This window comes from Neofelis nebulosa, chromosome 12 (genome assembly GCF_028018385.1).
Source record: "Neofelis nebulosa isolate mNeoNeb1 chromosome 12, mNeoNeb1.pri, whole genome shotgun sequence".
NCBI classification, from domain to species: Eukaryota; Metazoa; Chordata; class Mammalia; order Carnivora; family Felidae; genus Neofelis; species Neofelis nebulosa.
The window spans coordinates 10,588,881-10,601,600 of record NC_080793.1 but is presented as its reverse complement, the minus strand read 5'-3'; the positions used below and the strand labels follow the sequence as shown (position 1 = coordinate 10,601,600).

General features: G+C 40.7%; 2 protein-coding genes across 6 annotated transcripts; one reads left to right on the top strand and one right to left on the bottom strand.

Moving 5' to 3' along the window:
• Positions 1–11: 11 nt before the first annotated feature.
• Positions 12–4,463, bottom strand: HSPA5 (heat shock protein family A (Hsp70) member 5). 2 transcript variants are annotated; one of them, XM_058694128.1, is made up of 9 exons: positions 4,353–4,463; positions 4,048–4,271; positions 3,714–3,945; positions 3,161–3,298; positions 2,723–2,835; positions 2,227–2,617; positions 1,863–2,100; positions 1,373–1,540; positions 12–919 (listed from the first exon to the last, which is right to left on the bottom strand). In XM_058694128.1, exons 2-9 carry the CDS (start codon positions 4,167–4,169, stop codon positions 357–359), a joined length of 1,965 nt encoding a protein of 654 aa, XP_058550111.1. In that variant the 5' UTR covers positions 4,170–4,271; positions 4,353–4,463; the 3' UTR covers positions 12–356. The 2 variants fall into 2 exon arrangements, with proteins under 2 accessions (XP_058550111.1, XP_058550112.1); XM_058694129.1 differs by having other exon boundaries at positions 4,048–4,242; positions 4,353–4,462.
• Positions 4,464–4,606: 143 nt separating this feature from the next.
• On the top strand, positions 4,607–11,402 carry LOC131491339 (hypoxanthine-guanine phosphoribosyltransferase-like). 4 transcript variants are annotated; one of them, XM_058694140.1, is made up of 4 exons: positions 4,609–4,715; positions 4,967–5,157; positions 6,503–6,528; positions 10,020–11,402. In XM_058694140.1, exon 4 carries the CDS (start codon positions 10,113–10,115, stop codon positions 10,767–10,769), a length of 657 nt encoding a protein of 218 aa, XP_058550123.1. In that variant the 5' UTR covers positions 4,609–4,715; positions 4,967–5,157; positions 6,503–6,528; positions 10,020–10,112; the 3' UTR covers positions 10,770–11,402. The 4 variants fall into 4 exon arrangements, with proteins under 4 accessions (XP_058550126.1, XP_058550123.1, XP_058550125.1 ...); XM_058694141.1 differs by lacking the exon at positions 4,609–4,715 and adding an exon at positions 4,754–4,770; XM_058694143.1 differs by lacking the exon at positions 4,967–5,157 and having other exon boundaries at positions 4,607–4,715.
• The last annotated feature ends 1,318 nt before the right edge of the window (positions 11,403–12,720 follow it).

Here is a 12,720-nt window from a genome sequence, read left to right as displayed (position 1 = left end):
TTAGACCAGTGTAAATAACAAACATTTATTGGTGTCACTTATGGTAGAAAAAGTTCCTACACCAGATGCGCATGACCCAATTGTTAAATAGAACATTTCCAAGATGAACACACGCCCTAACTCAGCTTTTTTACCCACTTTTTAAGATAGCCAATTCTTCCTTCCCCCCCCCCCCCCAAGACATGTGAGCAACTGCTAATGAAAAGCAGTAAACAGCCACTTGGGCTATAGCATTTTCAACTCCACTCCAAGGTGAAGATTCCAATTACATTCGAGACTTAAGTTCTCTCAATTTTCTCCTAACGAAAGTTCCTGAGTCCAGTATTTACAATATTACAGCACTAGCAGAGCAATGTCTACAACTCATCTTTATCTGCTGGTTCCTCATCACCAGTTGGGGGAGGGCCTGCACTTCCATAGAGTTTGCTGATAATTGGCTGAACAATTTCTTCTAGTTCCTTCTTTTTAGCTTTGAAATCTTCAATGTCAGCATCTTGGTGACTTTCTAGCCATTCAATCTTTTCCTCTACGGCTTTTTCCATGGTTTCCTTGTCTTCAGAGGAGAGTTTACCTCCCAGCTTTTCTTTATCTCCAATTTGATTCTTTAAAGAGTAGGCATAGCTTTCCAATTCATTTCTAGTATCAATGCGCTCCTTGAGCTTTTTGTCTTCCTCGGCAAACTTCTCAGCATCATTAACCATCCTTTCAATTTCTTCAGGTGTCAGGCGATTTTGGTCATTGGTAATGGTGATCTTATTTTTGTTGCCTGTACCTTTGTCTTCAGCTGTCACTCTAAGAATGCCATTCACATCGATTTCAAAGGTGACTTCAATCTGTGGGACCCCACGGGGAGCAGGAGGAATTCCAGTCAGATCAAAAGTTCCCAGAAGGTGATTGTCTTTGGTCAGGGGTCGTTCACCTAGAAGGTATACACACACACACAAAAAACTTGTTAGGAACAACTAACAACATTAGTATTATCTGGATCCTTACACTGTTAGAGCCTACAGTGGCAAGGGCGTGTTTATCAAGCTAGAAGGGGGTCAGTCAGTATTGCTCTACAAGGAATTTCAAGTGGGCCCAACTGTTACATTACTACTAACTTTTAATTGAATTTCATCTACAGCATTATGAACTCTATTCTTACAGTATTCTAGGAGCCAGTTCAGAAGTTACTTCTAATGGCAAAGAATGCTAGATAGCTAGATGATAACTATTATTTTAGGACTGACTCTACCAAACTCAGCACCAGTTAAATTAGGGACCCCTGTCTGAAACCAGCATTCTTTCTTTCCCTTCTGTTTTCAATACAATATATTAAGAGGTCACTTTCCACAAACATACCATGTCATTAACAAAGATAGAGCATTACCTTCGTAGACCTTGATTGTAACAGTGGGTTGATTATCGGAAGCCGTAGAAAAGATCTGAGACTTCTTGGTGGGCACCACAGTGTTCCTTGGAATCAGTTTGGTCATGACACCTCCCACAGTTTCAATACCAAGTGTAAGGGGACATACATCAAGCAGTACCAGATCACCTGCAAAGGTAAATTAACCAAGGTTAAGTTCTAATTTGAGTCACAGGAGCACTACCAAGCAGTCTCCCCATGAACTATGTAACTTTATCTTCTCCATCTTGCCATTTAATGAGAGGTTGTATGCAAAATCATTTCAGAAGCAGTAAATTAAATGTAATTGCTAAGGATCTTGAAACTGAGCCAGGTCTTGTCCTCACTTTACCCTTTACCAGCTGTATGACCTTGTTATACATACTCTCTTGCTTTCTAAAAGCAATAGCTAATTGTACTCTTTCTATCAAGCTATTGAAATACTGTGGAAGATGCTGTGACACTGACTTACCTGTATCTTGATCACCAGAGAGTACCCCAGCCTGGACAGCAGCACCATATGCTACGGCCTCATCTGGGTTTATGCCACGGGATGGCTCCTTGCCATTGAAAAATTCTTTAACCAGTTGTTGAATCTTCGGGATTCGAGTAGAGCCACCAACAAGAACAATTTCATCAATATCAGACTTCTTTAAGTCAGAATCCTCCAGCACCTTCTGGACAGGCTTCATGGTAGAACGGAACAGGTCCTAGAATAGGAAACAATTACTGTGATGATGCCTATTATACCTAGATACTGTCTAAATAGCTAAATGCAGTGTCCCCAACAGAGTCTAACTAAATCTCGTTAGCAAAGCAAAAAACAAGGAACATACCATGTTTAGCTCTTCAAATTTGGCCCGGGTCAGAGTTTCAGAGAAGTCTTCTCCTTCATAGAAAGACTCAATTTCAATTCTTGCTTGATGTTGAGAAGACAGGGCCCGTTTGGCCTTTTCTACCTCACGTCGGAGTTTCTGCACAGCTCTGTTGTCTTTCCTGACATCTTTGCCTGTCTTCTTTTTGTAGAGCTTGATGAAGTGTTCCATGACACGTTGGTCGAAGTCTTCTCCACCCAGATGAGTGTCTCCATTAGTAGCCACAACTTCGAAGACACCATTATCAATGGTGAGGAGCGACACATCAAAAGTTCCACCACCGAGGTCAAACACCAGGATGTTCTTTTCCCCTTCCCTTTTATCCAAGCCATAAGCAATAGCAGCTGCTGTACTATTAAGAGAATGAAAAAGAAGAAAAAAAAAAAAAAAAAAGTTTAGTTAAGTTTACATTATCCCTATTTGGCAAATACACCATACTTCTGAGTTTAACACTTACGGCTCATTGATGATTCTCATAACATTCAATCCAGCAATAGTTCCAGCATCTTTGGTTGCCTGGCGTTGGGCATCATTGAAATAGGCTGGTACAGTAACAACTGCATGGGTAACCTAAGAGAATAACAAAAGATAATTAAGTGTATTTTATCACATCGTTTAACTCGTATGTTGCACTCAAACCTTCACTTTAGTTTCTGACACAGTTTGTTAGATACAACATACATAATCTTATACCACGGATTTGCAAGCATTAAGTGATAACACGTGAAAAGTGCCTAGAATTTTGTTTGGCCTACAGTAAGACATACAAACAACTAAAACTGAAATACACAGATATCATTCAGATTCTAATTATTAAACCAGTGAAGGCATCTATGCAACACAATCAATCGATAGTAAAAACAAAATTACTTAACACTGTTCTAGAAATATTTACCTTCTTTCCCAAATAAGCCTCGGCAGTTTCCTTCATTTTAGTGAGAACCATGGCAGAAATTTCTTCAGGAGCAAATGTCTTTGTCTGCCCACCTCCAATATCAACTTGAATATATGGTTTAGTTTTCTTTTCAACCACCTATTTTAAAGAATGAATTATTATTTTCAGACAGAACATTCAAAACTCTAAATAAAGAGGATGGTCTGAGGCCCACTTCCTCCCCCATTATTTGGTTTACTTTGGTTGCCTGGGGCTAAATAGTGACCAGCAACACTTAAGGAGCATGAGGAGTGCCTTACAAAGGCAAGCATATTCAGTTTCAATCAGGGTATCAATACTAAACGGTGTAGACGAATAGTTACGTGTGACATTTCTTCGTACGCCAAGCTTACTTTACCAAATTTTGTAACATACTAAGATTACTCAATAAAAATTATTACATATACACCACGTTCGCACCCTTTTTGTTATCTCAACAATTTTTCAGTAGATTAATCCTAAATACTCCCACCACCACCCACTTTCTATTCGGGTGACAAAAACCCCGTCGGACCTTGAAAGGCAAGAACTTGATGTCCTGCTGCACAGATGGGTCGTTCCATGTGCGGCCGATGAGCCTCTTGGCGTCGAAGACCGTGTTCTCAGGGTTGGAGGTGAGCTGGTTCTTGGCTGCATCGCCGATCAGACGCTCCCCTTCAGGAGTGAAGGCCACATAAGACGGCGTGATGCGATTGCCCTGATCGTTGGCGATGATCTCCACGCGGCCGTTCTTGAACACCCCGACGCTGGCGGAAAAATCACCAAGAACGGAAAGAATCAGCACTGCGATCCTCACAGCAGCCCAGGAGACCACGCCCCATTCCCCCCTTTCCACAAACCCCACTTACCAGGAGTAGGTGGTCCCCAGGTCGATGCCGACCACCGTGCCCACGTCTTCCTTCTTGTCCTCCTCCTCGGCCCGCGCCGCTCCGAGCAACAGCAGCACCGCAGCCACCAGGGACAGCTTCATCTTGCCGGCGCCGTAGGCCAGTCAGTCGGTCAGCAGGCAGGCAGGACCTCAGAGGCAATCCAACGACAGGCCGCTGCACGGGGGCGCACCGAGGTTACTGATCTGAGGGTACAGGGCCCGGGGTGAGCAGGAGCAGCTGAAAACGCGAAGGGCAGGTCCGGAAAGGCAGGCCGCGGCGCTTACCTCTCGGATTCACGAAACCTCCCAAGCCGTTGAATCTGTGATGTCTCGGCCAGCGTCGACCGCGCCGTCGCCGACGCCGCTTATATACCCTCCCCCAGCCCCGTCGTGGAGGCCACCGATTGGCTAAGGCCCTGCTCGTTGGAGGCCGCTGATTGGTCCAGGCCACCAAGCTGGCCGCAGCCGATTCGAAGCGGCCTCCTCCGCAGCTAACGTCACCGCTACGCTCCCCCGGCTGGCTCATTGGCTGCTGGTCGCGCCCAACAGTCACCAACGGAAGGCAACATCCTCCCCAAGCATAGGCCCCATTGGTTCAGCAGCTGCCTGTCCCTCATGCGACCTCTCACCCGGAGGCCGTTTCCGCCGGTAATTGCAGAAGTCCCGCCTTCAGGCTGGGCCCCGGGGGCCTGTCCAGTCTGGAGTGCGTGATTCCCCCGAGGCGGTGGGGTTTGAGTCCTTGCTTCTCCTTTTCCGCTGCCCTCTTGTCCATCCTTCGTCCCTCATTTCGAAGCGGGAAGCGTCTGTTCCTTCTTCCAGCCTCCATCCCGTCCCAGGCAGGCAGGTCTCAGGGTAGATGCTGTGATTACCTCAGAAAAAAACTTTTCTGTCCTTTATAGCTACTACGGTTCTGGAGTGTCCGAGCCTCAGGGCCTTTTGTTGCTCTCCGGCCCGCAGCCCTCGAGCGGAGGCCTGGCCGGAGCACCGCCCAGCTGCGGATCGTGGCTCTTAGCCAGTTCTGTCGGCCCTGCTCTCCCTAGCCAGCTAGTTTTGTCTATACCAGGTTTTCTCCACATTGCCCTGCCCCACGGTAAGTCACAGGCCTGGCCAAAGTAACCGCCTCCTCGTCCTGAGTCCCCACCCCAGTGTGGCAACCCTGTCCTGAAGAGCTTACTAATGCCATCGCTCACACCCTGCGATGTATCATTTTTCTAGCTTGGCACCTCTTGCTTTCCCCTCCTCTACCCATCTTTCTCCTTTGTGGCTTGGGTTATCGTTTGCAAGGCCTTCCTGAGCCTTTATTCTTGATGCCTTTCTAACTTCACTCTTCCTAGAGGAGGTCAGATTGTGCTTAAATCCATCTGATAGAGATGTCTTGATATTGCTTTACTCTCGTATAGCCATCCTGTAGCAAAAGATAATAGAGGCTACTGTTTACTTTAGGCTCACTATGTGCCAAGCATGGTTCTGTTTCCTGTGTCTTTCAGTTTAATACTTGGCATTTCCCATTTTCCAAATGAGAAAATTGAGACTGAAATATTAAATTATTAGCTTAAAGTTGTATAGCTGGTGAGTGATGGAGTTAGAATTGATATCCAAGTCAGCTTGGCGCTGTAGCCAATGCTCCTAACAATTTAAGTACTTAATTCATTCAACAAATCTTTTTGGAGGACCTGCTATCGACAGACCCGAAGGCCTGATACAAGATATTTTGAGGTGCTTACAGAAAACGCATGGGAGATTGTCACAGTCAGGAACTGATGGCTCCAGTATTTTTCCCACTAGATGTATTTTTGAGATTCATGGGTATACACAATACCATGTTCACATAGCATTGAGACCTCTTACATACAGTTTCCTAAGATGCCTAGGAGTCAGTACTCAAGAATTTTCCTTTCTCCTTCAGTGCTTCTGAAAGGTTATGCTGGTGACTCAGAATTGACTATAGAAATTGCATCACCCATCTTACAACAGGGCTTGTAATACTGCTGTGACACTGACCCTCTGTAGGTTGCATCAGTTCATTATCAGGATAGAAGTCACTATTCAGCCACATTACAGCTTCATACCATTTCAAGCAAACTTTGTATGTATAACATCCATTTAAAACAAAGCTCCTAATTTCAGCATTGTCCTTGATTGATGGAGTAATCTTCTGCAACTCTGTCTTTTCTAAGATTTAGAGAAGTGATAGCTAACTAACTTCCAAAGGGAACGAGTATATTGGTGGTTGTAGTGTAGTATATCCAAACTGATCATTTATGGATTGAATAGAAAAGCACATAGGTAAATCTAGTTTCCTGAATGTTAATGCCAATAATAGTATCAATGCCAAATTATATATATTTAAGTACCAGACACTGTGTTAAACGCTTTATGTGCATTATCTCTTTTACTTTTTACGAAAGCATTTTTTTTTTTTATCCTTATTTTAGAGCTAAGGAATCTGAAGACCCAAGAGGTAAAGAAACTTGCCCAGGAGTTCACACAGCTGAGAAGATAGGGATCCGGGATTTGAGCTTTGGCAATTTGCTTTTTAATTTCTGTAGTCTAGATTGTCATCCTGAGCTTTGGGTTTATAAGATTTGTATCTTTTTCTTACTCTTGGTTTATTTACTTTGAGAGAGAGAGAGAGAGTGAATGTGTGCATGAGCAGGGGCAGGACAGAGAGGCAGAGAGAGAATCTCAAACAGGCTCCATGCTGTCAGCACAGAGTCCCACTTGGGGCTCGATCCTACAAACTGTGAGATCACGACCTGGGCTGAAATCAAGAGTTGGGTGCTTAACTGACCGAGCCACCCAGGCACCCCAAGATTTGTATCTTGCTTAGGATATAGGGGAGTTACACAGTTTGCAAATATTTTGGTAATGAGTGATAGACAAATGTAGGTTTTTATCCAGTAGTTTAAACCAGCTCGCTTCACTTGTGCTCCTATGGATAAGAAAATAGATTTCTATTTCCCATCTGATCTCAGAAATCTAAGCAGAGCTAGGATTGATTAGGATTGGATGTCATTGTCATTTAGTTCCTAAATCTTCCTATCTGAAAGGGAATTAAAGGCACAGAACAGGAAGGAAGAGGAAAAGGCTTATATAACTGACAAATTGACTGTTTAGACCCTGGTAATTGAGAATTTTCCACATCCGTTGTTGGTGAGAATATTCAGCTAAGAGTTAAAGCACATAACCTTGGAAAAAACTAACCTACCAGAGTCTCAGTTTCTTCATCTATTGAATGTCAGGGATTTCTGTCCTGTCTTATTGGCTTGTTAGGATTAAATGAGATACTGTATGTGAAAGTGTTTGGAAAGTTGTAGAATAATAGGGAGGCTATTAATCATATGAATATACTGTGAGATGGGTTTATGTTTTTTTTAAATATTTTTTTAGCTTATTTATTTAAGTAGTCTTTACCAAATGTGGGGCCTGAACTCATGACTCTGAGATCAAGAGTCACATGCTCTTCTGACTGAGCCAGCCAGGTACCCCTGTGAGAAGAAATTTTAGAAGCCCTTCAAGAAAACCACCTCCTGAGTGTCAGTTTTCAACGTTTCTTTCAATGGGAAATAATGTTTGGTGGTTTATGTTGAATTTGACAGATTTTTGGAAATGCTTTTAAAAGTGCTATATCTAATTACTTTCTTACATTGGCCACCCAGATGCCTTTTTTATAAAGGGAGTGGGAATAATTTCTCAACCTTCATTAAACAACTCAGGAGTAAAACAAAAGTATCTCCCTAACACCTGAGCCAGGAACAATACTAGGTATAAATCATGTAGCATTTTTTTGTGCTTTTGAAAGTGCAGTGTGCTATGCAATTAAGTCTCCCTCTTTGTATTGACTTTTTTTTTTTTAAGAATTTTATAATTAATAGGGAACCTTCCCCACACAAAATGAAAAGTTACAAGCAGTGCATCTTCTACTCTTCACTTTTTTGTTTGTTTTAGTGGAAGGCATTTAGGAGGGCATGCAGTGTCAGATAGTATGATAGAAAAGCCCATGGAGTTTGAAAGCATAAAAACTAGAGTTCCAGTTCTGTCACTTAACTAGCTATGATTTAGGGCAAGTCATTTAATCTCTCTGAGGCTCTGTTTACTAATCTGTAAAATGTACTAATCTGTAAAATGTATATAATTTTGCCTCAACAACAAGGCTGTTGTTACGATAAAGGTATTTGATTAGTTGTAAAGCCTTTTGGTTTTATACAGAAAATCCTTTAATTCTTCTGTTTTAAATTGTCTTTTGAAGTAAAATAAGCTACTAAGTATAAAGAGCTACCTCTGTAGAATCTGAGTGGTAATATTCGATATGTATTCTAAATTTCTACATTTAAAAATTAGGAAATATAGGGGTGCCTGGCTAGCTCCATCAGAGGAACATGAGACTCTCGATCTCGCGCTTGTGAGTTCGAGCCCCACATCGGGTGTAGAGAGTACTTAAATAAATACTTAAATAAAAATAAAATCAGAAATGTAAGTACATAGTATAAAATTAGAAGGGTACAACCTGTAATATACAATGAAAATAAGTCTGCCTACCACCCCATCCCCAGCCTTGTCCCTCTACACTGGTGAAGGTAACCACTGTCACCACTTTCTTGTGTAGTCTTCTAGTGCGATTTTATTCATATTCATATACAGGATGTATATCCCTGTTTTAAAACTAGTGATGGAGCATGCTACACATGTGCTTCTGCTTCCATGCAGTTAGCTGTGTTTCTTGGAGATTGTCACAAATCCACTGCCTCTCTCTTTTTTTAAATGTCAATAGTAGCTACCTTTAATTGAGTATCTACTATGTGCTGGATGTTTTACATATTTTAAACCTTTTTTTTAAATAAATTACTATGTGAATACAGAAAAGTTCATAAATGCAATTGTACAGTTTAATGAATAATCATAAAGTGAATCCCTAGGTATTCAAGTCAAGAAAAAGAATGTTGTCAGCACCCGGAAGTCCTCACTTTTTCACCTCAGCTGATCCTAATTCCCTCTTCCATAAAAAAGTTAACTCTTCTTTATTGTTACAGTCTTTAGAATTTTACCATTTATCATATTAGCTTCTGTCTTAATTACTATAGTTTGATATCCAGTAGAACAGGTCCTTCCACATTGTTCTTCTTCAGAAGTGTCTTTCGCTATTCTTGGCACTTGTATTTCCATAAAAATTTTAGAATTTGCTTGTCAAGTTGGCATAACAAACCTATTATACATTAAGTAAGAAAAGTAGGTTATTCAACAATATGATAATACTATATCTTTATTTTTTTAAGTTTATTTATTTAGAGAGAGCATACATGCAAGCAGGGGAGGGGCAGGGAGTGAGCGAGAGGGAGAATCCCAAGTAGGCTCAGCTGTCAGTGTGGAGCCCAACTTGGGGCTTGATCGCACAAACCCTGAGATCATGACTTGAGCTGAAATCCAGAGTTGGATGCTTAACCGACTGAGCCACCTAGGCACCCCTACTATACCATTATTTTTAAATAAGCTTTACAAAGTCTTACATCTCAATTTCTGTATTCTAGAATTTTTTTAAAAATTGCATGAGTTTAGCATTTAAAATTTATCAGGAATAAACAATTTTTATTTCAAAATCATAGATTGATACTTCAGTATGATGAAATATTATGTAGCTATTAAAATTGTTGGGGCGCCTGGGTGGCCAAATCCAATCTGATTTTGGCTCAAGTCATGATCTCCTGGTTTGTGAGTTCGAGCCCTGCAACGGGCTCTGTGTTGACAGCTCAGAGCCTGGAGCCTGCTTCAGATTCTGTGTCTCCCTCTCTCTCTGCCCTTCCCCTGGTAATGCTCTTTCGCTCTCTCTCTCAAAAATAAACATTAAAAAAATTAAACTTGTTGATATCTATGTTTTTCAAAGAGTAAATCATAAGTATGTTACTTTTTTAATCTACATTTTCTTGTTATTAAAAAAAATCCCTGTTTATCTATCAGGAACTTACCAAGCTTGAAAAACTTTAAGAACTTAAAAACTAAAAGTAATACAGAAGAGAACTGCCCTCAGTCCACGCACCAGCCAGCTCCATTATGGCAACGCGGAGCCCCAGCATTGTGATTAGTGATGATGAATCGGGTTATGATCTAGATTTATTTTGTATACCTAATCATTATGCTCAGGATTTGGAAAAGGTGTTTATTCCTCATGGATTAATTATGGACAGGACGGAACGGCTTGCACGAGATGTGATGAAGGAGATGGGAAACCATCACATCGTAGCCCTCTGTGTGCTCAAGGGGGGCTATAAATTCTTTGCTGACCTGCTGGATTACATTAAAGCACTGAACAGAAACAGTGACAAATCCATTCCTATGACTGTAGATTTCATTAGACTGAAAAGCTACTGTAATGACCAGTCAACAGGGGATATAAAAGTAATTGGTGGAGATGATCTCTCAACTTTAACTGGAAAGAATGTCTTGATTGTTGAAGATATAATTGACACTGGCAAAACAATGCAAACCTTGCTTTCCTTGGTCAAGCAGTATAATCCAAAGATGGTCAGGGTTGCAAGCTTGCTGGTGAAAAGGACTCCTCGAAGTGTTGGATACAGACCAGACTTTGTTGGATTTGAAATTCCAGACAAGTTTGTTGTAGGTTATGCCCTTGACTATAATGAATATTTCAGGGATTTGAATCATGTTTGTGTCATTAGTGAAACTGGAAAAGCAAAATACAAAGCCTAAGATGAGTGTTCCAGTTGAGTTTGGAGACGCCTAGAGTCCCCTTGAAATCACTAGTAAAATGATCAAATGTTCTACATCTGTGGCCAGCTGCTTAGTAGACCTTATTGCATATATCTTCTAAGAATTTTATCTGTTTGGTATTTTTGTTAGAAATATCATTTGCTGTTTCCTAAAGTCTTTATTCGCACTGGGAGTCTATATAGATTATTGATTCCCTTTGGGTGCATTGTTATTTGACTTGTGAGTGAAAAATCTCTTAAACCACACCACTGTTGAATGAAAATATTGAAATTGTATCTATAGGAAATATTTAAAGAGGAGATATATTCATTTTTAATTGGTATTCTAATTTTTATATATTCAGGAAAAATAGTATTGAATATTGTTAATTATACCGCTGTTTAGAAAAGCAGTCCATTTTTGTTTCAATGACAGGATTTAAGAAGTACTGTTTTGTCAGATAAACCGTGTAGGCTTGAATTATTTTACTGTTTCAGTAGTATTAACTGTATTTTCCTTCTTGTTCACATTATTTCTGGTGAATCTTTGTCAACGGTTTCTTTTAAAAACATTAATAAATCCTCCAAAAACCTTAAAATGTAAATAAATAAAAGTAATTTAAGAGAACAAAAAGGTTGTCAGTAAAAGATGTGTAAGATATAATTATGTTAAAGATATTTCATACATTATAATTAGTCATAGGTTAAATGAAATACAGATAACACACCAAAATTTTATGTTGCATTAACATGATGGCTCCCATCAGTGTGGACATCCTGATACTAATTTCACTTTGCTGAAGTGTGAGTTACATGATTTATGATGGTTCAATAGGAGTCATTTTCCTCCTTATTAAGTTCTAGGCTTTTATCTGTTGTCCTCAATTTAGCCAATAATTAAAATTTCTTTGGCAGATGTCACAAAACCATATTGACTGTGAATTGCTTGGGCCTTAGAAGGATCCCCAGGCAAGTGAGTGGCCCTAAATCATGCTTCATAGCAAATCCACCTCTGAGTACTGCTACTATTTCTGAGCCTGCCCGTGGGGGCCACTGTAGGACAACCAAGGGCCCAAAACACGAAGTAAGACTGTGACTAAAGTCTTGTCCTTTACTTTCAACTGGGATGTTCCAAAGAGCAAAAAGCATTTTATAAAGGAATACTTTCCGCCACCTGTGTATAGAACAGCTTCCATGCATGTCTTTCTGGATTTTTGTTTGCTTACAGATTTCCAGAGCTTTAGAAATTTTTTCCCTTAAAATTTTTTTTAACTATGTTAAAAAATATGTAGTTAATTCATGTGAATTTTTCGTTATTCAGAATATACAGTCAATCTAAATGTCCATCAATAGGGGATGCTAATCAGCTATGGTAAGTGATTCTATGGAAATATTGTGCAAAGGTTCAAAACAATGAGGTGGCTTTTTATGTATTGATATGGAATAAAGCTCGGGATTTATTTTTTTTAATTTTTCTTTTAATTTTTTTTTTCAACGTTTTTAATTTATTTTTTGGGACAGAGAGAGACAGAGCATGAACAGGGGAGGGGCAGAGAGAGAGGGAGACACAGAATCGGAAACAGGCTTCAGGCTCCGAGCCATCAGCCCAGAGCCTGACGCGGGGCTCGAACTCACGGACCGTGAGATCGTGACCTGGCTGAAGTCGGACGCTTAACCGACTGCGCCACCCAGGCGCCCATTTTTTTTAATTTTTTAAATTTTAATTAGAGAGCAGGGAAGAGGGACAGTGGGGGGAGAGGAAGAGAGGGGGGTGGGAGAGAATATATTAGGCAGGCTCCACGCTTAGCGCAGAGCCCAACCAGGGCTCGATCCCAGGACCCTGGGATCATGACCTGAGCTGAAATCAAGAGTCAACATTCAATTGACTGAGCCACCCAGGCATACCAGGATTTACTTTTTTTTTTTTTTTTTAAATTTTTTTTTTCAACGTT

Excerpts from the sequence above, each read along its gene's own strand:
- HSPA5 (XM_058694128.1), bottom strand. The coding sequence starts at position 4,169 with ATGAAGCTGTCCCTGGTGGCTGCGGTGCTGCTGTTGCTCGGAGCGGCG. Across the intron at positions 3,299-3,713 it reads TCAAGTTCTTGCCTTTCAAG|GTGGTTGAAAAGAAAACTAA; the intron begins GTCCGACGGGGT and ends TCTTTAAAATAG. Across the intron at positions 2,836-3,160 it reads AGGCTTATTTGGGAAAGAAG|GTTACCCATGCAGTTGTTAC; the intron begins GTAAATATTTCT and ends TTATTCTCTTAG.
- LOC131491339 (XM_058694143.1), top strand. The coding sequence starts at position 10,113 with ATGGCAACGCGGAGCCCCAGCATTGTGATTAGTGATGATGAATCGGGT.